This window comes from Ochlerotatus camptorhynchus, unplaced genomic scaffold (assembly GCF_037179485.1).
Source record: "Ochlerotatus camptorhynchus isolate MF236.1 unplaced genomic scaffold, CSIRO-AGI_Acam_v1.1 ptg000041l, whole genome shotgun sequence".
NCBI classification, from domain to species: Eukaryota; Metazoa; Arthropoda; class Insecta; order Diptera; family Culicidae; genus Ochlerotatus; species Ochlerotatus camptorhynchus.
In genome coordinates this window covers 1,665,065-1,688,759 of record NW_027040532.1, presented here as the reverse complement: position 1 = coordinate 1,688,759, position 23,695 = coordinate 1,665,065, and the positions used below count along the sequence as shown (strand labels likewise).

The 23,695-nt window shown below is 38.6% G+C and overlaps 1 protein-coding gene across 2 annotated transcripts in view; it reads right to left on the bottom strand.

Moving 5' to 3' along the window:
* The window catches only part of PsGEF (Protostome-specific GEF), a 188,682-nt gene that overhangs the window by 57,610 nt on the left and 107,377 nt on the right, over window positions 1-23,695 (bottom strand). For both annotated transcript variants that reach the window (XM_065236692.1, XM_065236701.1), the window contains exons 6-12: window positions 11,761-11,943; window positions 11,533-11,691; window positions 11,265-11,474; window positions 11,054-11,207; window positions 10,821-10,991; window positions 8,876-9,053; window positions 8,643-8,808 (exon numbers count right to left, since the gene is read on the bottom strand). In XM_065236692.1, the coding sequence (XP_065092764.1) occupies window positions 8,643-8,808; window positions 8,876-9,053; window positions 10,821-10,991; window positions 11,054-11,207; window positions 11,265-11,474; window positions 11,533-11,691; window positions 11,761-11,943 (1,221 nt within the window). The remainder of the gene's footprint in view (window positions 1-8,642; window positions 8,809-8,875; window positions 9,054-10,820; window positions 10,992-11,053; window positions 11,208-11,264; window positions 11,475-11,532; window positions 11,692-11,760; window positions 11,944-23,695) is intronic.

The following is a 23,695-nucleotide window of genomic DNA, read 5'->3' as shown; positions in this document are numbered from 1 at the left end:
TATGAAAATCTTTAAATCGATTTATCTCCGTTAATACGGCTCTAATCGCGATTTGGAGCGTTTTTTGGTGTCAAAAACATTTTCCTTAAAAAACATGTTCCAACCCATTTTTTCAGGCTGGCGGGTATGAAAATCTTTAAATCGATTTATCTCCATTAATACGGCTCTAATCGAGATTTGGAGCGTTTTTAGGAGTCAAAAAAATTTTCCTCAAAAAACATGTCCCAACCCATTTTTTCAGGCGGTTTTTCAGCGTTTTTAGGAGTCAAAAAAAAAAATATTCCTCAAAAAACATGTCCCAACCCATTTATTCAGGCTGGCGAGTATGAAAATCTTTAAATCGATTTATCTCCGTTAATACGGCTCTAATCGAGATTTGGAGCGTTATTTGGTGTCAAAAACATTTTCCTCAAAAAACATGTCCCAACCCATTTTTTCAGGCTGGCGGGTATGAAAATCTTTAAATCGATTTATCTCCGTTAATACGGCTCTAATCGAGATTTGGAGAGTTTTTTGGTGTCAAAAACATTTTCCTTAACAAACATGTCCCAACCCATTTTTTCAGGCTGGCGGGTATGAAAATCTTTAAATCGATTTATCTCCGTTAATACGGCTGTAATCGAGATTTGGAGAGTTTTTTGGTGTCAAAAACATTTTCCTCAAAAAACATGTCCCAACCCATTTTTTCAGGCGGTTTTTCAGCGTTTTTAGGAGTCAAAAAAAAAAAATATTCCTCAAAAAACATGTCCCAACCCATTTATTCAGGCTGGCGAGTATGAAAATCTTTAAATCGATTTATCTCCGTTAATACGGCTCTAATCGAGATTTGGAGCGTTATTTGGTGTCAAAAACATTTTCCTCAAAAAACATGTCCCAACCCATTTATTCATTTTTGGCGGGTATGAAAATCTTTAAGTCGATTTACCTCCGTTAATACGGCTCTAATCGAGATTTGGAGAGTTTTTTGGTGTCAAAAACATTTTCATAAAAAAACATGTCCCAACCCATTTTTTCATTTTTGGCGGGTATGAAAATCTTTAAGTCGATTTACCTCCGTTAATACGGCTCTAATCGAGATTTGGAGAGTTTTTTGGTGTCAAAAACATTTTCCTCAAAAAACATGTCCCAACCCAGTTTTTCAGGCGGGTATGAAAATCTTTAAATCGATTTATCTCCGTTAATACGGCTCTAATCGAGATTTGGAGCGTTTTTAGGAGTCAAAAAAATTTTCCTCAAAAAACATGTCCCAACCCATTTTTTCAGGCTGGCGGGTATCAAAATCTTTAAATCGATTTATCTCCGTTAATACGGCTCTAATCGAGATTTGGAGAGTTTTTTGGTGTCAAAAACATTTTCATAAAAAAACATGTCCCAACCCATTTTTTCATTTTTGGCGGGTATGAAAATCTTTAAGTCGATTTATCTCCGTTAATACGGCTCTAATCGAGATTTGGAGAGTTTTTTGGTGTCAAAAACATTTTCCTCAAAAAACATGTCCCAACCCAGTTTTTCAGGCGGGTATGAAAATCTTTAAATCGATTTATCTCCGTTAATACGGCTCTAATCGAGATTTGGAGCGTTTTTAGGAGTCAAAAAAATTTTCCTCAAAAAACATGTCCCAACCCATTTTTTCAAGCGGGTATGAAAATCTTTAAATCGATTTATCTCCGTTAATATAGCTCTAATCGAGATTTGGAGCGTTTTTAGGAGTCAAAAAAAAATTCCTCAAAAAACATGCCCAACCCATTTATTCAGGCTGGCAGGTATGAAAATCTTTAAATCGATTTATCTCCGTTAATACGGCTCTAATCGAGATTTGGAGCGTTTTTAGGAGTCAAAAAAATTTTCCTCAAAAAACATGTCCCAACCCATTTTTTCATTTTTGGCGGGTATGAAAATCTTTAAGTCGATTTATCTCCGTTAATACGGCTCTAATCGAGATTTGGAGAGTTTTTTGGTGTCAAAAACATTTTCCTCAAAAAACATGTCCCAACCCATTTTTTCAGGCTGGCGGGTATGAAAATCTTTAAATCGATTTATCTCCGTTAATATAGCTCTAATCGAGATTTGGAGCGTTTTTAGGAGTCAAAAAAAAATTCCATTTTTTCAGGCGGGTATGAAAATCTTTAAATCGATTTATCTCCGTTAATACGGCTCTAATCGAGATTTGGAGCGTTTTTAGGAGTAAAAAAAAAAATCCATCAAAAAACATGTCCCAACCCATTTATTCAGGCTGGCAGGTATGAAAATCTATAAATCGATTTATCTCCGTTAATACGGCTCTAATCGAGATTTGGAGCGTTATTTGGTGTCAAAAACATTTTCCTCAAAAAACATGTCCCAACCCATTTTTTCAGGCGGGTATGAAAATCTTTAAATCGATTTATCTCCATTAATACGGCTCTAATCGAGATTTGGAGCGTTTTTAGGAGTCAAAAAAAAATTCCTCAAAAAACATGTCCCAACCCATTTTTTCAGGCGGGTATGAAAATCTTTAAATCGATTTATCTCCGTTAATCCGGCTCTAATCGAGATTTGGAGCGTTTTTTGGTGTCAAAAACATTTTCCTTAAAAACATGTCCCAAACCATTTTTTCAGGCTGGCGGGTATGAAAATCTTTAAATCTATTTATCTCCGTTAACATAGCTCTAATCGAGATTTGGAGCGTTATAAGGAGTCAGGAGCCAGTCAAAAAAAAAATTAAATCGATTTATCTCCGTTAATACGGCTCTAATCGAGATGTGGAGCGTTTTTAGGAGTCAAAAAAAAAATCCTCAAAAAACATGTCCCAACCCATTTATTCAGGCTGGCAGGTATGAAAATCTTTAAATCGATTTATCTCCGTTAATACGGCTCTAATCGAGATTTGGAGCGTTTTTAGGAGTCAAAAAAATTTTCCTCAAAAAACATGTCCCAACCCATTTTTTCAAGCGGGTATGAAAATCTTTAAATCGATTTATCTCCGTTAATATAGCTCTAATCGAGATTTGGAGCGTTTTTAGGAGTCAAAAAAAAAAATTCCTCAAAAAACATGCCCAACCCATTTATTCAGGCTGGCAGGTATGAAAATCTTTAAATCGATTTATCTCCGTTAATACGGCTCTAATCGAGATTTGGAGAGTTTTTTGGTGTCAAAAACATTTTCCTCAAAAAACATGTCCCAACCCATTTTTTCAGGCTGGCGGGTATGAAAATCTTTAAATCGATTTATCTCCGTTAATATAGCTCTAATCGAGATTTGGAGCGTTTTTAGGAGTCAAAAAAAAATTCCATTTTTTCAGGCGGGTATGAAAATCTTTAAATCGATTTATCTCCGTTAATACGGCTCTAATCGAGATTTGGAGCGTTTTTAGGAGTAAAAAAAAAAATCCATCAAAAAACATGTCCCAACCCATTTATTCAGGCTGGCAGGTATGAAAATCTATAAATCGATTTATCTCCGTTAATACGGCTCTAATCGAGATTTGGAGCGTTATTTGGTGTCAAAAACATTTTCCTCAAAAAACATGTCCCAACCCATTTTTTCAGGCGGGTATGAAAATCTTTAAATCGATTTATCTCCATTAATACGGCTCTAATCGAGATTTGGAGCGTTTTTAGGAGTCAAAAAAAAATTCCTCAAAAAACATGTCCCAACCCATTTTTTCAGGCGGGTATGAAAATCTTTAAATCGATTTATCTCCGTTAATCCGGCTCTAATCGAGATTTGGAGCGTTTTTTGGTGTCAAAAACATTTTCCTTAAAAACATGTCCCAAACCATTTTTTCAGGCTGGCGGGTATGAAAATCTTTAAATCTATTTATCTCCGTTAACATAGCTCTAATCGAGATTTGGAGCGTTATAAGGAGTCAGGAGCCAGTCAAAAAAAAAATTAAATCGATTTATCTCCGTTAATACGGCTCTAATCGAGATGTGGAGCGTTTTTAGGAGTCAAAAAAAAAATCCTCAAAAAACATGTCCCAACCCATTTATTCAGGCTGGCAGGTATGAAAATCTTTAAATCGATTTATCTCCGTTAATACGGCTCTAATCGAGATTTGGAGCGTTTTTAGGAGTCAAAAAAATTTTCCTCAAAAAACATGTCCCAACCCATTTTTTCAAGCGGGTATGAAAATCTTTAAATCGATTTATCTCCGTTAATATAGCTCTAATCGAGATTTGGAGCGTTTTTAGGAGTCAAAAAAAAAAATTCCTCAAAAAACATGCCCAACCCATTTATTCAGGCTGGCAGGTATGAAAATCTTTAAATCGATTTATCTCCGTTAATACGGCTCTAATCGAGATTTGGAGCGTTTTTAGGAGTCAAAAAAATTTTCCTCAAAAAACATGTCCCAACCCATTTTTTCATTTTTGGCGGGTATGAAAATCTTTAAGTCGATTTATCTCCGTTAATACGGCTCTAATCGAGATTTGGAGAGTTTTTTGGTGTCAAAAACATTTTCCTCAAAAAACATGTCCCAACCCATTTTTTCAGGCTGGCGGGTATGAAAATCTTTAAATCGATTTATCTCCGTTAATACGGCTCTAATCGAGATTTGGAGCGTTTTTAGGAGTCAAAAAAATTTTCCTCAAAAAACATGTCCCAACCCATTTTTTCAGGCTGGCGGGTATGAAAATCTTTAAATCGATTTATCTCCGTTAATATAGCTCTAATCGAGATTTGGAGCGTTATTTGGTGTCAAAAACATTTTCCTCAAAAAACATGTCCCAACCCATTTTTTTCAGGCTGGCGGGTATGAAAATCTTTAAATCGATTTATCTCCGTTAATATAGCTCTAATCGAGATTTGGAGCGTTTTTAGGAGTCAGGAGCCAGTCAAAAAAAAATTTCCTCAAAAATAAATTTCCCAACCCATTTTTTCAGGCTGGCGGTTATGAAAATCTTTAAATCGATTTATCTCCGTTAATATAGCTCTAATCAAGATTTGGAGCGTTTTTTGGTGTCAAAAACATTTTTCTCAAAAATCATGTCCCAACCCATTTTTTCAGGCTGGCGGGTATGAAAATCGTTAAATCGATTTATCTCCGTTAATATAGCTCTAATCAGATTTGGAGCGTTTTTAGGAGTCAAAAAAAAAATTTCCTCAAGAAAAAAATTTCCCAACCCATTTTTTCAAGCTGGCGGTTATGAAAATCTTCAAATCGATTTATCTCCGTTAATACGGCTCTAATCAAGATTTGGAGCGTTTTTTGGTGTCAAAAACATTTTTCTCAAAAATCATGTCCCAACCCATTTTTTTCAGGCTGGCGGATATGAAAATCTTTAAATCGATTTATCTCCGTTAATACGGCTCTAATCGAGATTTGGAGCGTTATTTGGTGTCAAAAAAAATTTCCTCCAAAAACATGTCCCAACCCATTTTTTCAGGCTGGCGGATATGAAAATCTTTAAATCGATTTATCTCCGTTAATACGGCTCTAATCGAGATTTGGAGTGTTATTTGGTGTCAAAAACATTTTTCTCAAAAACTATGTCCCAACCCATTTTTTCAGGCTGGCGGGTATGAAAATCTTTAAATCGATTTATCTCCGTTAATATAGCTCTAATCGAGATTTGGAGCGTTTTTAGGAGTAAAAAAAAAAAAAAAATCCTCAAAAAACATGTCCCAGTCAAAAATAATTTTCCTCAAAATAAAATTTCCAAACCCATTTTTTCAGGCTGGCGGTTATGAAAATCTTTAAATCGATTTATCTCCGTTAATACAGCTCTAATCGAGATTTGGAGAGTTTTTAGGTGTGAAAAAAAATTTTCATCAAAAAAATTTCCCAACCCATTTTTTCAGGCTGGCGGTTATGAAAATCTTTAAATCGATTTATCTCCGTTAATACGGCTCTAATCGAGATTTGGAGCGTTTTTAGGTGCAAAATTTAAGTCTGTTTCAGTTTTGCAAGGATCCTGATAGTGTTCAGGAATATTTTTGTTGACCTTCCGGATTTCTTGTGTGTGAGTCGTGAAGGTGCAAATCAGTTCAGACTTTCGACGAATTTGGCGCTAGTATCGATAAATTTTCTGTTGAAAATTGCCACTTGGCGCTACTAGTACTTAGTGTCTAGTGTAATTTGTGCAACGCCAGCGCCATCATGTTGTCAAAGAGGGTTTTTAAGTGGGGAAGTCGCCGTTAGTGGCGCTTAAGTCGAATAGGAATCTTTACACAAGTTTTTAGAGAAATTTTGTTCGAGCCTCCATGTCTGTTCTCTGTGCTTATACCTAGCTATTAGAAAAATATGAGCCATTTCTATAGGTTTCCCTATATCGCCAAGTTAGAATTTGTATGCTGTGAATTATGTGAAGAAAAGTGACCATTTTGTGCTGATGAGAGTGGTTTTTGCGTTGATTTGTTTTCCGCCCTGAGCACCAATGCTACCGACGACAGGGAGGTAATCACCGGTACCGCTATGAGAGTCGTTTGAAGAGCTAGGAATTATTTGCATGATGTTCGTTATTTTTTTGACTTCGATCTGGTCTAGATTTACTATTCAGTAGGAATAATCAACTGAAGCCGGTGTTGGGATCAACAAAGGACCTAGTGAATGTCTTGGGAAAAGCCGGTGTCTACGAAATGTCTTGTCCGCAATGTGACATTGTTCAAATTAAAAGGACTTTGGGAACGAGGTTCAAGGAATACATCGCTAAAGTAAAAAAGGACTTCATTGTGACTTCAGATCTAAGGTTGCAGAGCATATATTCTCCAAGGGGAGCAATTTGTCAAAGGAGTATAGTTTCGCCTTGGGAACTTGACGTTGCAGAAAGCTTAATCATTTTCATATATAATCCACTTTGCTTAGCAGGGATCAAGGAAACGGGTATTCTAGACTCTTGCATACTACCTGAAAACACACAATGTGACAACTAATACCTATTGGAAACTAGATTTTGTATAGTTGAAGATGCTAAGCGTCAAATAACAGACTTAAAGTGGTATTTTTATACGATAGATCAGGAGATGAAAGAATAGAGGTGATATTTCCCGTTAGAGTACTGCAGTGTGAAAATTGTGTATAGCGAGTAGAAAGCGAGCAAAGACAACTTTGAGGAAGTTACGAATAGGGTTGATCATCTCTTTTTACCAAACTCCCCAGTTGGGGAGGGATGGTGACGACCTACGATTTGTGGAAACAGTTCTATCGGTTGTACCGCACTCAAGTCGTTATCTGAAGAGAGGCATCTAGTCGTAGGTTTGGAAATTGCAGCTATTATTGCCTTTACCGCTGTTTTTGGTTTTGAGTTATATTTTTTGGAAGTTATCAAGTTTTGGGTTTTTGCTAAATACTCCGCTCCCCAAGACTTCAATCCCTGATTCCCTGAGATTCCCTGACTTTCCAGGCCCAAAATGGGATTCCCTTAAATTCTTTGATTTCCCAGGTAGTCCACACTATGTTTGACTCTCATCAAACATGGAAAGCTAAATAAATTTAGAAGTCATCTTAAGTAGAACCATTCCATTTGTTCTTAGTAGGCCGAAAATTAGATCAAAAACTCTGCAAGCTTGCAATAAAATTTCGTTACTTATGCCAACCACAGCTCAAAACTAAACGACGAGTGATTTTACGCGACTGGCAAAATTTAGATGTTTCTATCTGTGTGCAAATAGAACTTAATATCTCTTCCTTTAAACCGGCCACCTTATTTAAAAATAGAACCACGAGTTTTGTTTCCCAACCCTAGCCTTCCATTCACTAACCAAACTAAAAAATCCCATCCTACTCTCTACACTGACTGCCAACGGTACGCACGGATTTCTTTGCTTCGGTTTCCTTCGCGTCCAGAAACTTACATCCGGCCCAGTCCTCGTTGCTGCTGAAACAGATCTGCAAGTAAAACTATAGATCCAATAAATTTGGCGGCGTCGGTTGCGTGGGCAGCATTCCGAACGGGTCGTCATCGCCCATAAATTCCGTCTCGGTCACATCGTTTCCAAACGATGGATCATAATTAACCTGATGAAAGTCCAAATCCAACTCCAGTAAATCCCACGATCCTCCGTAGCCACTCGCCAGCAGATACTTGCTGCAGTCGCCTTCCATCGGGGAAACGGCTGCACTCGGCGAGGACGAGGTCTTGAAGTCGTTTGAAAACGTTTCCGAGTTCCTGTGGGACGACGAGGGAGATACATTTGGCGGAGGGGTATCTGGAGTGTTTACGTAGTCTCCGCTGAGGGATTGATTGTCTTCCGAATCATCGGCACTGTCGATGAAAGATCGTCCCACGGAGCTCAAGCTGAATTCAACAATCGAGCGTATGTTATCCCGGGATCCACGGGTTAAGCTGTTCATCATACGGTCTCTGGGAGAGACTGGATTTTTGGACGAGTAATCCGTGTGATTTTCTTCAATGAGGTTTTCGATGGGATACGATGCTTTGGGGAGATAGTTGCTATTGACGTCGTCCGATTTGGTTTGGCTAGTTGGTTTGTAACAGTTTGTACTATTGTTCAAGGTCAGTTCAGGCAGTTCGGAGATTGATCCGGGAACCGTTGACAGCGATCGGTAGCTTCTACTGTCGATGGTATTACTTCGGGCTGCTAAACTAGAATATTTCCTGGCACTAAACCCTAACGTTGTGGTTACCGAATTGGAAGTGATGGCATTCGAGAGTGAAGAGACACTACTACAAGAAGACGCTAGACCTAGGCTAGAACACACCTGTTGATTCTTAAGATGGATGTTGTCCAATGAAGGTACCTTGACCGATGCCATCGAAGCAGCCCTTGCTCCGATGTCTCCGATGGGGACCAGCGTTTGCAGGATGTCCGGCGAATCCAGCGGGCTGCTCAGCGGGGTTGATCCAAGTGTTGCGTTGACTAGGAATCTGTAGTGGTCAGAAATGTGGAATTAGACAGGGAACAGTGATTAGAACGTTAAGTTGCTGGTCTTACATTTGTCTGGTGAGAAGATTCTGCCACACGGCTTTCAGCTCGGTTGATGGCGCCCGCAGAACTATGCATCGCTTCTTGGAATTTCTCTTGGGCGTGCGGGTCAAATCCGGAGCACAGTGAACGGTTGGGCTTTCGATCTGGCGACCGTTCGGATCGGTCGTTATCCGGAACTCGGTATCTGCAATATTAAAATATGTTAATGAACATGTGGTATAAGATTTCATATTTTTCCGTTCGATGTTACGATATCGAATTCGATATCGGTGCTGAAAAAAAAAACCTCACAGATTACTTTTTCAAGATTCTATAGAATCATACGATAGCTACTTGGAATCTAATGAATCCCTTCCGGGATTCTGATGAATCCTAGCAGGGATTCCGATGGATCCTGGTTGGAATTCCGATGGATCCCGACTGGGATGCCGACGAATCTCGACTGGAATTCCGGCGAATATCGACTGGGATTTGAACGAACTTTGTTTGGGGATTCAATAAAAACCATCTTTAGGATTCCAGCGAATCCTGACAGAGATTCCAGCTAATCCTGAATGGGATTCCTGTGAATTCCGACTGGAAATCCTGTGAATTCCAACTGAAATTCCAGCGAATCCCGACTGTGATTCCAGCGAATTCCGGATTGGATTCCAACGAATTCCGAGTGGGATTCCAGCGAATCCAGACTGGGATTCCAGCGAATCCTGACTGGGATTCCAGAGAATGCCGACTGGGATTCGAAAGAATCCCAACTGGGATTCCAGCGAATCCCAACTGGGATTCCAGCGAATCCCAACTGGGATTCCAGCGAATCCCGACTGGCATTCCAGCGAATCCCGACTGGCATTCCAGCGAATTCCGACTGGAATTCCAGCGAATCCCGACTGGGATTCCAGTGAATCCCGACTGGGATTCCAGCGAATCCCGACTGGGATTCCAGCGAACCCGACTGGGATTCCAGCAAATCCAGCAAATACCGTCTGTAGTAAACACTGCAATTTCAATTAGCCAGTCTGAGTTTACTTAACAGTCTGCATGTTGAAAAAGTTGTCAAAAGTTGTTCCAATCGAACCGTCAAAATGCACCGCTTTGCTCGATTGGAACAGCTTTTCTTCAGTTTTGTGGTAACATTCGTCCTAACTTTAACTAGAGGGCTTTATGTTGAACGTGTCCGTAGTACTTGTAAGTATGTACCTAAAAACTTGTACACAATATCAGTAAGACTGATGCACGACCGATGAGATCAACTCAAAATTGAGTGAGATTCCACTCGCAAAAACTCGGGATGCTCATAGACTGAGTATTTTTTTCTAAAATCTGTAGGTAACTCTCATTCAGTATATTAATAGGCTGAGTATAATTTCGCTCGAATTTCTTAATATTCGAGCACATTTTTGAGGAAAATCGAGAACATTTCACTTGAGTCTATGAGTATAACCTGCGGTTTTGCGAATTTGAGGGAAATCTGACCAAATTTTAAGAGGATCTCATTGGCCGTGTACCGATTCGCAATCCGCCTTTTATAATTAATGCAATTGAGATATATAATTTGGTTTAACATGAATTAAAATTTGTAAAAAACAAATATTGCATTATGAAAAAGTATTTTCATCTACGACAGACCTCCTTAATTTTTAATAGCTAAGCAGACTTGCAAATAAATGGGGCCAATTTATAATGCATATAGCATGTACTGGTACTCCAACACTAATGGTGCAACGCAGATGTGTAGGAGTACCAACTATTCAAACTCTAAAGGGCCACGCACATTAGATCCGTTTGCGTTGCGTTGACGTAAATTTGACAGTTAGACAATAGATTTAGCTTTCACTTTGCCGCAACGCGTCCGATCCGGATCTAATGTGCGTGGGCCTTAAATGTGCCCCGTTTTATACGAAAGTCATTCATTGACTCATAGTTCTTTTTCCCAAATCATACAAGAAATACTTACTCTTTTTCCGAATGTTGAAACATGAATCCGTTATCGTAGACAGCGAAATTGGTTCCTCCGTGATGAACAGCACCCGGTCTCGACTAACCTTAGCAAATAGTAGGATATCACTAAACAACAACGTCCAATACGGTTTCACCGATCGGCCTTCCACTCGCGATAAATCACCACCTGCAAATAGTGTTTAATCAATTTAGATAGACACTCCCAACCAATTTCCTCTAGTCTATTACCGAAAATCCACTGCCTTCCATGGGAAGCCAGCTGAAATGGTTTGCACTTGGTGAAAACCATTCGCGCTTCCAAGTCTTGTAACGTCAACAACGGTCGACCTTCCCCGATTGGTTCCATCAGGCCACCGCCGACGGTTATTTCCCGATATGCCACCTATGATGATTCTTATTAAATTCCATCGATCAAATCAATATCTCTCCCTAGAATTACCTGCAACTCATTAATGATGCTGTTGAAGTTGTTATGCTCTTCACTATCTACACGACAGTGGGAGGCGATCATCTGGAATAGTTTTAAAATTTCCCTAAAATGTTGCAACGGTCGATGTATGAAGGTGGTTAAGTCTGGACGTTTCCGTGGCACCGGTGGCTCCGTAATAAAATGCATAAAATCACAGTTACTATTTCTCGATTTGTTGACCTGCCCGAAAAAAATGATTTAAGTTTCGAATTTTGGTATAAAAAACCACGCGGCTTACCAGCACGCAGTCTGCTTTCTTCAGGCCGTTACAGTACTTTTTGTAGGCCGCACAGAGGGCCGTACATTTGGACAGATAGACGCGGGAAGCAAAATGGATTTGAGGCTCGGTTTCATCCTGGATGATTTGCTCTAGGATGTCTTCTGATATTCGGGATAGCTGCATTTGAAATCAAGTAAATCAAGATTAAACTTAATATCTCAACTGCAAACTTTATTAAAGTCGTACCTCGTCGATGTTCTGAAAGAGTGTTTTGTGATCGTTGGGTGAAATGATATCCTTCCGTTCCCTTAGCGGGTTCACAAATCGTTCAATTCCGAAATTGATAGCCGTCACAAAGTGCTGCTCTCGACTTATCAGTTGGTATAAGAACTTCCGCCTATGATCGTCCGGGAACTGCTGTAGAATTGACTGAAATGCGAGAAATGGGCTTTTGATTTGGTATGCTTGTTATGGTTTGGGGGTTTCATTATTATTAAACTTTAAACCCATCTACTGAACAATAAACCAATCGGATGTTTAATAAAGTCAGATAGCGCTATAATTTGACAATCACTGACCAATGCTCAGTTAACAAGATTTGCCTTCAATTTTAGAATCGTCATTTCATAAGGGTATAGTGATGAGAACCAATTCGCTTTTAGCTGTTGACACAAGCAGGTGTGTATATTTTTCGGTGCGAGTCACATAATAGTCTGTTTTGCGATAGCAACTCATTGTGGTGGTGCATGCTCATTGTTTGAGGCTCGTTCACTTTTATCGTTGCCCCGTTGGAAGCAAACAACTAGAGATGTCCGTTGAAAATACAACTGACGATTAGGTTCAGCTTCTCACATGGCTCGGCGAGACCATCTATGGATGAAATTGCAAACTTCGTGGAAGCGCTGGACGCGGATCTTGTGCAGATGATCGTTACATATCGTATAGCGGAGGAAAAATTTATGTTTAGTAAGTTCAAATCAGAAGATTCGATGCTTCATTGCTTGTTGAACAAACGTGAACAATTAACTTTTCATTATGCCGTTGGAAGTCAGTCTAGGTACGCATGTTGCCTGCTGGGGGCACCGTTCAATACTTGAGAGTGTACGACCTATTACCAGATGTCCCGGATAGCGATCTAGCATTGGTGCTAGGGAAACAGGGTGATGTAAAGCGTGTAGTTCGGGAGAAATTTCCAGAAGCCTTGAGCCTGGATATATATATATTATTTTTTTTAAATCTTTATTTAAGAGATTTTTAGCCGAAGGCTAGTTCATCTCTAATCCTGGATATCCACACAGGTGTGCGAGGTCTATATATGTACGTAAAAAAGGAGATTCCCAACTAGCTGCATTTCCTCAATCGAAAGGAGACCATATTCTTTCAAGAGAACATAATTTTGTGTTTCATTTGTAAGACGGAGGGCCATCGGATGAATTCCTGCCCCAAGCGGAAAGATCGGAAGCAGCCAGTACGACTACGAACTGAAGAAGAAAACCAACAACGGAATAAGAAAGAGACCAGTACGTATGCTGATGTAGTGACTGGAGGTGGAGGTTGTATTCACCACCAATTTATGTCCAATGCCTGTTAATGTCTTTATTGATGTGCTTAACTCTTATTTTAGACATAGAGTACCCGTTAAATTTTAGCACGGTTCGATTTTGGCTACAAAACCACAAAACCGTTCGTTTTGGGCACCGTGCCAAATCGAAAGGATTTTGAAAATGAGTTATTGTTGCTCCTTTTTTTAATAAACAATTAATTATTAATAACGCCTGTGTCTTACAGAGTACTCACGGTGGTTCAAAATCAACGAAATCATAAAACCGTTCGTTTTTAGCAACACTAAATTTTCGGGCTTGTTGCCAAAATCGAATGGGCACTGTATTGTGATATTCGTTTAACATACGAGAACTAATTTCGCATTTAAATTTGTTTAATTTTTTAGATAGCGGTTTAAGTTTAAAAAAAGTAAGAGGTTGTATCCTAGACACGACCGTAAATTTGACGTAAAATTACGAAAGGTACTTTTGATGTCACAGCAAATGTATAGTAAATATTAAATTGATTTCTTAGCTCGTTATGAGTGAAAAAGTTCGATGGGTTTAAATTTTGAAGCAATTTGAGAGTTCTGTTTTTGAGGTGCTCTGTCGGTGTCTTGGACGATATGTCTTGGATACAACCTCTTACTTGAACTCTTTAGTTAACTCTTTTATGTGGTCCTGAAAGGACCGATGGGTTGGAAGCTTGGAAGCAAGTTTAGAACAATGCTGTGGTATTTTTTCCTTGATCTTCTTGGACATGATAGCGGTGCGGAAATGAAATATGTTGGGGAAATGGCTCTAATGTTGGCCTATGTATCTAAGATTGGGCCCATCGCTAAAAATCTGCTATTTATCAATTGTATCTAGATGAACGCGTAATTGGGACGGTACTAATGGATATTTTTGGTTGCTATTGAAAATGTAATCGATTGCTGAATTTGTGTATGGGCCCAAATTAGGGACCGTCGGCGCCGGGATGTTCTGAGGCACAACATCCCTGATCACGCCTTCCTTCGGAAGGGAAGTAAAGCCGTTGGTCTCCGGTTCATGAGTTGATGGGTCGATAGTTAGGGTCCAGGTGTGGGAGCTGCCTTCCTGGCGTCGGTAGCATTGGTGCTCAGCACGGAAAACAAGATCGACGGAAAAAAATCAAGGAAAAAAAATTAAAAAGATCAAGTGCTTCCGGACAGTTCCATTAAATTCAGGAAAATTTAAGCTTAATGACCTATGAGTAAGTTACGTGAACTTCGGGTATGTTTTGAAAATGTTAGGGCAGTTCCATGAATATAAGGAAAACTGTGAGAACTTGAGGAACGTCCCTAAAATTTAAGGTTCGTTTTGAGAAATTTATGGGAGTTCCATTTATTTCAGTAAAATAGAGGAAACCGTCATGAAGTTCCGAAAATTTTAGGAAAGTAAACAGAAGATCCATGTTTGAAGGGAAGTTTAAAGATCTTCGGGGCAGTTCCATTAATTTCTGATCAATTCCAGGAACATCAGCAAGGAAACATAAGGGAAGTTCCGTAAACTTCAGGAAACAATAGAGATCCTCAGGAGAGTCTGAGGAGTGAAAAGAAGTACTAAAGAAGTTTCATAGGCAAACTGCGGGAACAAAAGGAAAGTTCCGCAATTTTTTGTGAACTTCTGGCAAACTTCAGGATTTTTAAAGTGGTTCCAAAAGCTTCAGAAAACTGCAGGACCTTTTAAGAAAATCTAAGAAATTCAGGGATATCCAGAGAACTTTAGGGGAGTCATAATAATTTCAGAGATGTGGAGATAACTTGAGGAAAATCGATATTTTAAAGAACTTCCAAGTACCTTATTAAACTAGAGAGCTTTACGGAATTTCAGAGATATTAACCGCACTTCCAATAACTTCATAGCTTCAAGAAATTCAAGAAATTCCAGACTTTCAAGGAAGTTCGAATATTCGTATGCGTAAGCTCTAATAAATTCCGGTCAATTCAATAAAATTCAGAAATTTTTTGACAGTGCTATTTAGTTCAGGGTAGTACCATAGAGCTAACTCCATAGCGTACCATAAAGGTAGTACTAAGAACTTCAATAGAATTGAAAGTACTCCAGGAATGGAAAACATAAATAAATCAATAAATAAATAGACTAATTTCATGGAAATTGAAGAATGTTTAAGAAGTTCCAAGAAACTCAGGGAATTTCCGAAACTTCATCAAAGTACCAAGACCTTTATTTAAATTTCAGAAACATAAGAGATCTTACATGAGCATCAGGAAAATGTGAGATCATTTTAAGAAAGTTCCATGGTATTCAATGCAGTTTAAGGAACTGGAAAAAATGCAGGAACTTCAGCGACGATCAGATTATGTTCAAGAAAATCGCGAGATCTTTTAAAATGTTCCAAAATCTTCAAGAACGTCTAGAGACCTTCAGAGGTATATAGATTTTTTGGTAGTTTCATTATATTTTGGGAAGTTCCCGGAACTTCGTAGATGATTAGAGATATTCATATCAGTTTCGTTTATTTAAGGAAAATAGAAGGATATTTCAAGGAATTCAAAGGAATTATGGGATATTTCAATAATTTCATGAATTCTGCGATGATTCAGAAACAATGGCAGGTCTTCAGAAAATTTTATAAATATGATTAAAATTTCCGGAACAATAGAAAAATTAATCAACTTTACACACTAACTTTAGATTACTGGAGTCAGTAAAATATTACTGGGTTTTTGAATTGCGGATCGCCCAGTAATCATCACAGAAATAATTTGCATTACCGAACTGTCCGTAAAGTCAATCTGTCAAAAATAACTGTTCATTCAGTAATTGGTTTGAGTTGCGTATACTGGAAAACCCAGTATTTTGTTTTGTTTATTTTGCTGAAATTTAACTGATAAGACAGTTATTTGGTTCATTATTGTACCGTGTTACCCAGTTGTATTAAAAGTAGTGAATGTGCAGTTATAAAAGCACGAATCCTAGTGCAATTCACAGTTTATAATATGCCAATTAATATGACGACTTAATCCCTTGACGTACCCCGGAACAGCGCATCGACAGTGAAAGAAAACAATGCAAACATCCATTTGGTTAATCAAAATTTGCTGGAGATCAAGGAACTGCAAAAAGAGTAAATAATAATTGTTGGTACTAACGAAATAGTACTTCAATTTCGTTGTCGAGTTTTCTCAGTTCCGTCATGATATAATTCATGATATAATTCAAATTTTAACAAAACTGCGCGATTAAACACTTGCTCCCGGATTTTACTGAAGCTAAAATGGCGGCGGGAATAAAATTGACAGGTTAGAGTTTTACAATTCGTGGTCGGTAAAACAAGATGGCTATTTTGCTGACCAGTCGGTAAAAAATAAAGACTACTTTATGCACAGTAATTATTTTTACTGACTTTTCGTGAAATCACTAAAATTTGGATATTAACGACTTTCTCAGTAAATAAATATTCTGTGTACAGTATTTTCCATCAAACGATACCGAAGTTCAGTTTGTGTTTTACAGAACGTCGGTTTTTCTTCTGATTTAAACTGAATTTTCAGTAAATCTTTCGTTTTACGGTGTAAGCCCAGTACAAAAAAATACCGAACAACTAAATGCTAGATTAGTGTGTAGGAAAGATTTAATACCTCAGGGAAGCCCAAATGAAACTACACTGAGGCAAATAGACTTAAGAATTTCATAAGGCTCGACTTATGACCAACACATATGAATTTCATAAGCGTGACTTATTAATGATTTTCGGGTAACATGAGGTAACTCTTATACGCTTTTAACCAATTCATTTACCCGAGTTTTGAAAGACGAGTGGTCAACACACGGGCCTCGTAATCTCAACGTCCATGGTTCGGTTTCAGTCTGCTCCGATTTTTTTTTTTTTGTCAACATTATTTTTCATAAGGCAAATCAGTGAAATTCATACTGATTTCTTGTGGCTAAAATTCATAAGTGGATCTTATGGAATTCTTATGTCCAATTGCTTCAGTGTAGAATTTTTACGCGAATTTACTACTTTTTGGATGTTCAAAATCTTCTAGATCCTAATTCATACATGTAGCTTCAGAATAAGTGAATCTTTTTTATCACTTTTACGCATGGTCCGGACCTCCCAAAAGACCGGATTGTGGCTAGCAGAGTTCCCATGCTGGCCTCAGATCCAAAATTCATTAATGTAGCATCAAAATAAGTGATTAAAAAATACGGAGCCCTAGGATCTTTTCTACGAATTGGCTCCCTTTACGGAAGTTCCGAATCTTTTGAAGGACCGTTCCATGACCACCAAGGGCACATACTGGTTTCAAATTCATTCATGAAGCATAACAAGAAGTTGATTAAAAAAATCTAGATCCTTTTTTACTAATTTTCCACATTTACGGATGTTTCGGGTCTTCCATAGGAATGTTTTGCTGTCCCTTGGGTCCACATTTTTGTCCCAAATCCAAATTTATTCATATATCACAATGTTCAAATGAAAAACAAAACAAACCCGTTGCTACCGCGCTGCTATATTTGTAAACCCGCTTGATATCAATATTCGGCGACTGTGCTAGGGAAACCACTTTTCCCATCACGGAAACGCCTCGTTTTCTGATGACAAAATTACACATTTTCGTGAACAAAACGCACGGAATTTCGGTCTTATTCAATAGATAATTTAAAAAAAAAAGCGAAAAATTGGCTAATTGACATGGTCATGTGGTATGCGGTCATTGCAAGTATTTGTATGTACCACTTCAATACTTGACGCATTTGACCACACACGTTTTGTTGCTGGGTACATTATCAAAGAGCTGGGAGTGATGTGGCTGGCAGCAAGGCGAGTGAACGTTCAATGCAAACTAACTTTTAAACAACAATAATTTATGGTTGTCCAGAAAAGGACCGTTTTGTCGCGATGGTTGAGTAATGTTGAGCTATTAGGGTGTTCAACACTGCTGACGAGCTTTATGTTGTTTGGAACGAGGGTGACGCGCTTAGCATAGATGGCCCACAGCGGCTCACGACGAGCAACTGAATCCGAACAGCGGTTGTGGGAAGCCTTTATAGCTAGCTGCTTGCGGGGAGCCTTTCATTCTGTTATGGAGAACACCACCATTCACACCACACGCGGTGATTGAAAGAACACCGTTCGGTGAGAGCGGATGGAATTCAATTTTGAAATCTGTGTTAGGGAAAGTGCTTTTCGCAGGCAATCGGTGATAATTTTAATTGTCATAGCAATAGTTGCACATTCGTGCAACTTTCAATAGACATTTTGAAAAGTGATAAGGTCTTAATTAAGGGGGTTAAAAGGAAAGGGGTGTAAGTGACTTTGATCAAAAATCTTGATCGACTGTCTCTTTTGATAGCCACAGCTTTATTAACAGATTAACAGATTTTGCGCTATTTCTGCCACATAGTTTGATAAAGGAGGTTCTCATCTAGCATCCAGAATAACACACGAATCAAGGAATGTGTTTGCAGCTGAATTACACCCCTTTCCTTTTAACCCCCTCAATATTAACAGATTCGTACACAAATTTCCTATCGATTGGCGTAGGGTAGAGCACTACTTCGTCGTAATCGCCCATTTCCGTTCTATCGACCAGAAAAGATCAATAATATCAATTATTTCATCGTGCACAAATCAATAATAGGTTTGTTCCGATGCGTTAGTTCATTAGCTACAACATAAATCCTGTTAGAGCGCATTGTATGAGTATTTACGCTCATTGTTAAAAAAAAAACAAAAGAAGCGCTCCTAGCGAATCCTGTTTTTCTACATTTATCCGTAGGACGAAGAAAATCTAATGGCGTTTCAATGCGTTAGGACGGAATTGAAACTCGTAGAACGAATTTAGAATCAAGAAGCAGTATTAGATTTTAAACAATATCTCAACAATTTGTGACTCTTTACCAAATCCAACGGTACGTATGGAAAGATGAATAAATTTAGAAGTCATCTCTGATAGAAATATTCCATTCTTTGTTTAAACTCGTTCAGAAAAGAGAGGTAAAGCGCGAGTTGTACTTAGTAGGAAGAAAATTAGATCAAAAACCCTATTAAAAATTAGAATTAATTATCTCTGGATCAAAATCAGACCACTTTCATGCCACAACTGACTTTGATTTTCGAAATCGCACCCCTAATGTTGCCTTAAAAGTACATGGTATTTTAGACTTATACTTATGGTAACTGTCTGCATTCATATTTGGGCTAATTTTTCTACATAGAATAATAGAAACTTTTATTAAGCGTATTGAATGATAATAACAGCTGAACATGTGTTTGGAGCCAAGTTATTAACGAAAGAGAGAGTCGATGAAGAGAATCGATCAATGTAGATTAGTCTCTTTTTGAAAGTGCTGGACGCGAGAAGTGTCCAGAAAATAATCTTTAACAAATTTAAGTGCAGTGCAACTTCTTCCTCCTTCTTCGGCGAATGGCCCGCTCAGTGCTGCAGACTTCAGGGAAATTCCATTAATATCAGGAAAGATTAGAGATCTTTAAGGTCCGGGCTGGAAAGCACCTCATAACGTTAGCAAAGCAACTTTGTGCATGCATCTCACAACACTCGACAAAGAGTGTGTGGTTCTCCCATTTACTTCGCACACTCTTTTCCAACTGATCTGTGAGAAAGCGATCCACACAATGAGCGGTACACTCCGTGCGGCGCCTGGAGCGAATATAATACAACAAGCACTAATGCCTTTTCTGAATTCTTTGCAGACTGTCAACAAAGGGACTGCATGCATAGGAGATGAAAAAGGGCATAACAAAGAAGAATTTTGTCTTTTTGCTGTGTTTCCCATTTGCAACCATACACTGAGTGGCGCTCCTTGCGTCTGAGCCGTGGGAGCGATGGCTACACATTGAGCTTTCGCTATTTCTGGGTGTGTGTCAGTCTTCTCTTTGCGCAGGGTGAAAAACAAGCCAACGTTTTGTTTGCTTGATTCCCACTTTGTTTATTTCAGAAAATCAGTACATTGCGCGCATTGAGTGATCAGATGGCATCCTAAGCAGTCCCCTAGTCTTATTAAATTTAAAATAAAATTAGGAACATTGCAGAAGGGAAGTTTCATAAACAAACTGCGGGAAAATATTGGAAATTCCAAAAACTTTTGCAAAATTCTGGGAAATTCAGAGAAGTTTCATGAACTTTAGGGATATTCAGAAGATTTTAGGGAAGTCAAAATGTACAACGCCACGCGCCGAAAGCACTGCTGCTGCTGATGATGACGACCACTGGACACCATCACTCACCACATGCGGTGATTGAATAAATACCGTTCGGTGAGACCAGAGTGAATTCGATTTTTAAATCTGTGTTAGGGAAAGCGCTTTTCGAAGTCAATCGGTGAAAATTTTCATTATTATAGCAACAGTTGCACATTCGTGCAACTTTCAGTAGTAACCTTTTGAAAATTGATAAAGTGTTCATTTGAGCAAATTCGTAGATGACATTACAATCGATTGCTTTGTTTAGAATTAATATCCATCCGATATTGACAGAGTTATAAGTGGTCAAATCCTGACCATTTTTTGTAACGCATGTTGTTATTGTGATGCATTTGCAAGTTATAAGAACAGGTTGTATAGGATGTGTTTTACACATAACATCTGTCAATTTCGCTTTCAGAGTGTCACAATCAGCGATTATATGATTCACGAGCGTTCACTCAGAGTTTCAAACTGGTATCATGTGTCAAACACTTGCCTTTCAACCTATTCTTATATCTTACAAGTACACAATATCAAATGATTCCCTAATTCCGAAAATATTTTTTTTTATAGCTAGTGATTGGAAGTAAGCCTGGATTCTAATGGTCTGTGGTAAAATCAATTGATTCTAAAGCCCAAGTCGTTCTTTCTTAAATTTGATGAATCCTATTGGTGTTCATTCCCGATGCAATACATAACCAAACAACATATTCAGAGGGGGTAAAATAGGTTGAATCAAATAACGTAAATAAGCTTTAAGGTACAATTTACTTCGATGTATTTTTGAAAAATTCCAAAGCATTTGTTTCGCGGTATCATTTTAGATTGCAAAAATCTCACGTCATTCTATTGTTTTTGCTATCTTACACAAAATGGAGCTGCTTTTGAATTTTCCGAAAATACATCAAAGTAAATTGAACCTTAAAATGATTTTAAGACTATATACATACAGGTGATGAAAATGCTTATTCTGAAATTCATTCTGACAATAAAATTTATAATTATTATTTTTACTACTGTACTGAATTCGTTTCTTTGTTAACCTTGGTACGTGACGGGTTTTTAGATTTTTAACTTAATTTAAGTAAGAAAGCTGAACCCGAAAGGCAGTTAATAGTGCATTATAAAACAGATTCTTAAGCCTAACATGGGAGATATTTAAATCAAAGCAGTTATAACATTTGTTGAAAATCTTGCATATGCTAGTTAACGGCTCATTAGGGCCGTAGTTTGTGCGAGAAGCCGGAACGTTGAAAAATAATAAGAACGTAAATTTTCGCGTCTGATATTGATATTCAACTGCTGCAGGTGTCCGATCGTAGGAGATCAGCGATGAAGGTAGCCTTAGAGACGCCACGGCGAACACTAAGTAACTGTAGGGGCATCAAGTTATAGCGACTTTGATAACTAGGGAGGTTGAAGGGATCACTCCAGGGTAGCCAACGAAGAGCGAAACGTACAAACCTTCGCTGAATGGCCTCAATACGGTTCACCCCACTGCACCAGCGGCGCCGAGTGGGATTGAACCCAGGCCTGCTAGGGTGAGAGGTATACACGCTTACCACTATACCACCGGATAACAAAGTAGAGTTTGAAATCGTCAGCATAAGACAGATTCAGGAAACGGATAGATAAGTGAACGTCTGTCAGATACAATAAAAATATGAACGGTCCCAGCTGCCTTGAGGTACGCCAGAAGAAACAGCGAACGGTTGAGAAATATGATCTCCTATATTCACTGACTTATGTCGACTGGTGAGGTATGAGCGATGATAACTGAATTCTATTTCTCCTCATCAAATTAAACCTGTTTCCTTTATTTTTCCATAGATCATAGCAGTTTAATATTTCAACTAAATTTTTGTTTCAAGTCTTCAAAGTTTTTTAACCTGGTGGTTTGAAAAATCTTAGTAAGATTTTAAGGGATGGGGACGGGGGGTTTATCAAAATCTCATAATGGGGGTTGGGGAGATAACAATTTTGAAAAAAATCCCTCACGTAATTCTTACAGTTAGAAGATACTTTCTCATAAAACAATTTGAGTAAAACTTTAATCAGTCTATGACACATGAGTGACAATGGTTTTTGCGAATTTGAGTAAACTAAGCTCAAACTTGAGTCGATTCAACGGCCGTGCAAGTTGTGGCGCGTTGTTACAAACTTGCATGCAATTCAACCCCTCGTTCTTCTTCCGTTATTCACCACCCTGAAAATAATCCAATTGGAAAACGAGAAGATTCAAATCTTACCCTTAACACAAGAAAGAGAAACACGGCCATTGAGAATAACCCAGAGCGGGAGTCACTTCTACTCAGTTGTATGATAAATTTTGAATAACTGAAGGTACTCAGTGCTGAGTTCCTGCAGTTTTTAGAAATTTCCTGTACAACTTACTAGAAGTGACTCTCTCTGAGGTTTATTCTCAATGACCGTGAAGAGGTTCATTTAATATGAACTTATCGTAAACGTATTAGGCAAGGTGCCCACTAATGTAGCGTCGGTGTGGCATCAGCTAGCATGTCAAAGCATCATGTTGAAGTTCGTCTCATACCAAATGGCATCGACACGTTATGTTTTGGCATGCCAGCAGATGCCACACCATTGGGCGCAGATCTTTTCATAGACATGGATTCGTGACCAGTGACTGCAGTGATAGAAAGTTCACGTAAAATCACTTTGACTTTTCCAACGCTGTTCGTTACCTAATTCAGAAACCAGGTAGGTACTTTTCCTCCTTCGTTGCTCTCTCTGAATCTCGTGTTGAACCTGAACGATTTATGCTTGGGACTTTGTAGGTAGATTAATTAGGGTTTTGCTCATATCTCCGGAACCGAATGACAATCTAAGCGTGCCTTGGCCGCTATTAGCCGCGTTTGTTTTCGGTAGCTGGAGTTGTCGGTTCTAATTTCGGCGTTGGTTGCGAGTTAATTCAGTTGGTGAGGAGTTGGTGCTGCGTCTTCCAGACTGTGTACTGGCGAACTGAAACCGATGTGATGCGATTGATTATTGATGGAAAGTGGACGCAGTCCTTTTTTTTCTCTGCTGAGATGCCTCTAGTTGGAGCAGCTGGAGTGTGTTCCGTCGTTGATGGGGGTTTATGCTACTGCGTGAGGAACGAAAGGCGAGAGTGCAGTTTTTAACACCGGTTGAAGAAGTAGCGGCAGCATATCTATGGGAGATCTTCGAAATCATCGTGATGTCATGGATTCCTTTGCAACATATCGGGTGAGATCTTTCCTTTATTTTTCGTTTACCTTTCATTTTATTAACTATTATATGAAACAATATATGCTGGGTACGGGAGGGTCCACCAGGGCATCCGATTGTAGTGAAATGAATGGGGAGAGTGGAAATGGCAACTCACTGTCTTTAAAATTTCGTGAAAAGAAGGCGGGCTATTCTCCCCACTCATTGGGACATCCTCCTGATGGATGGCCTGTTT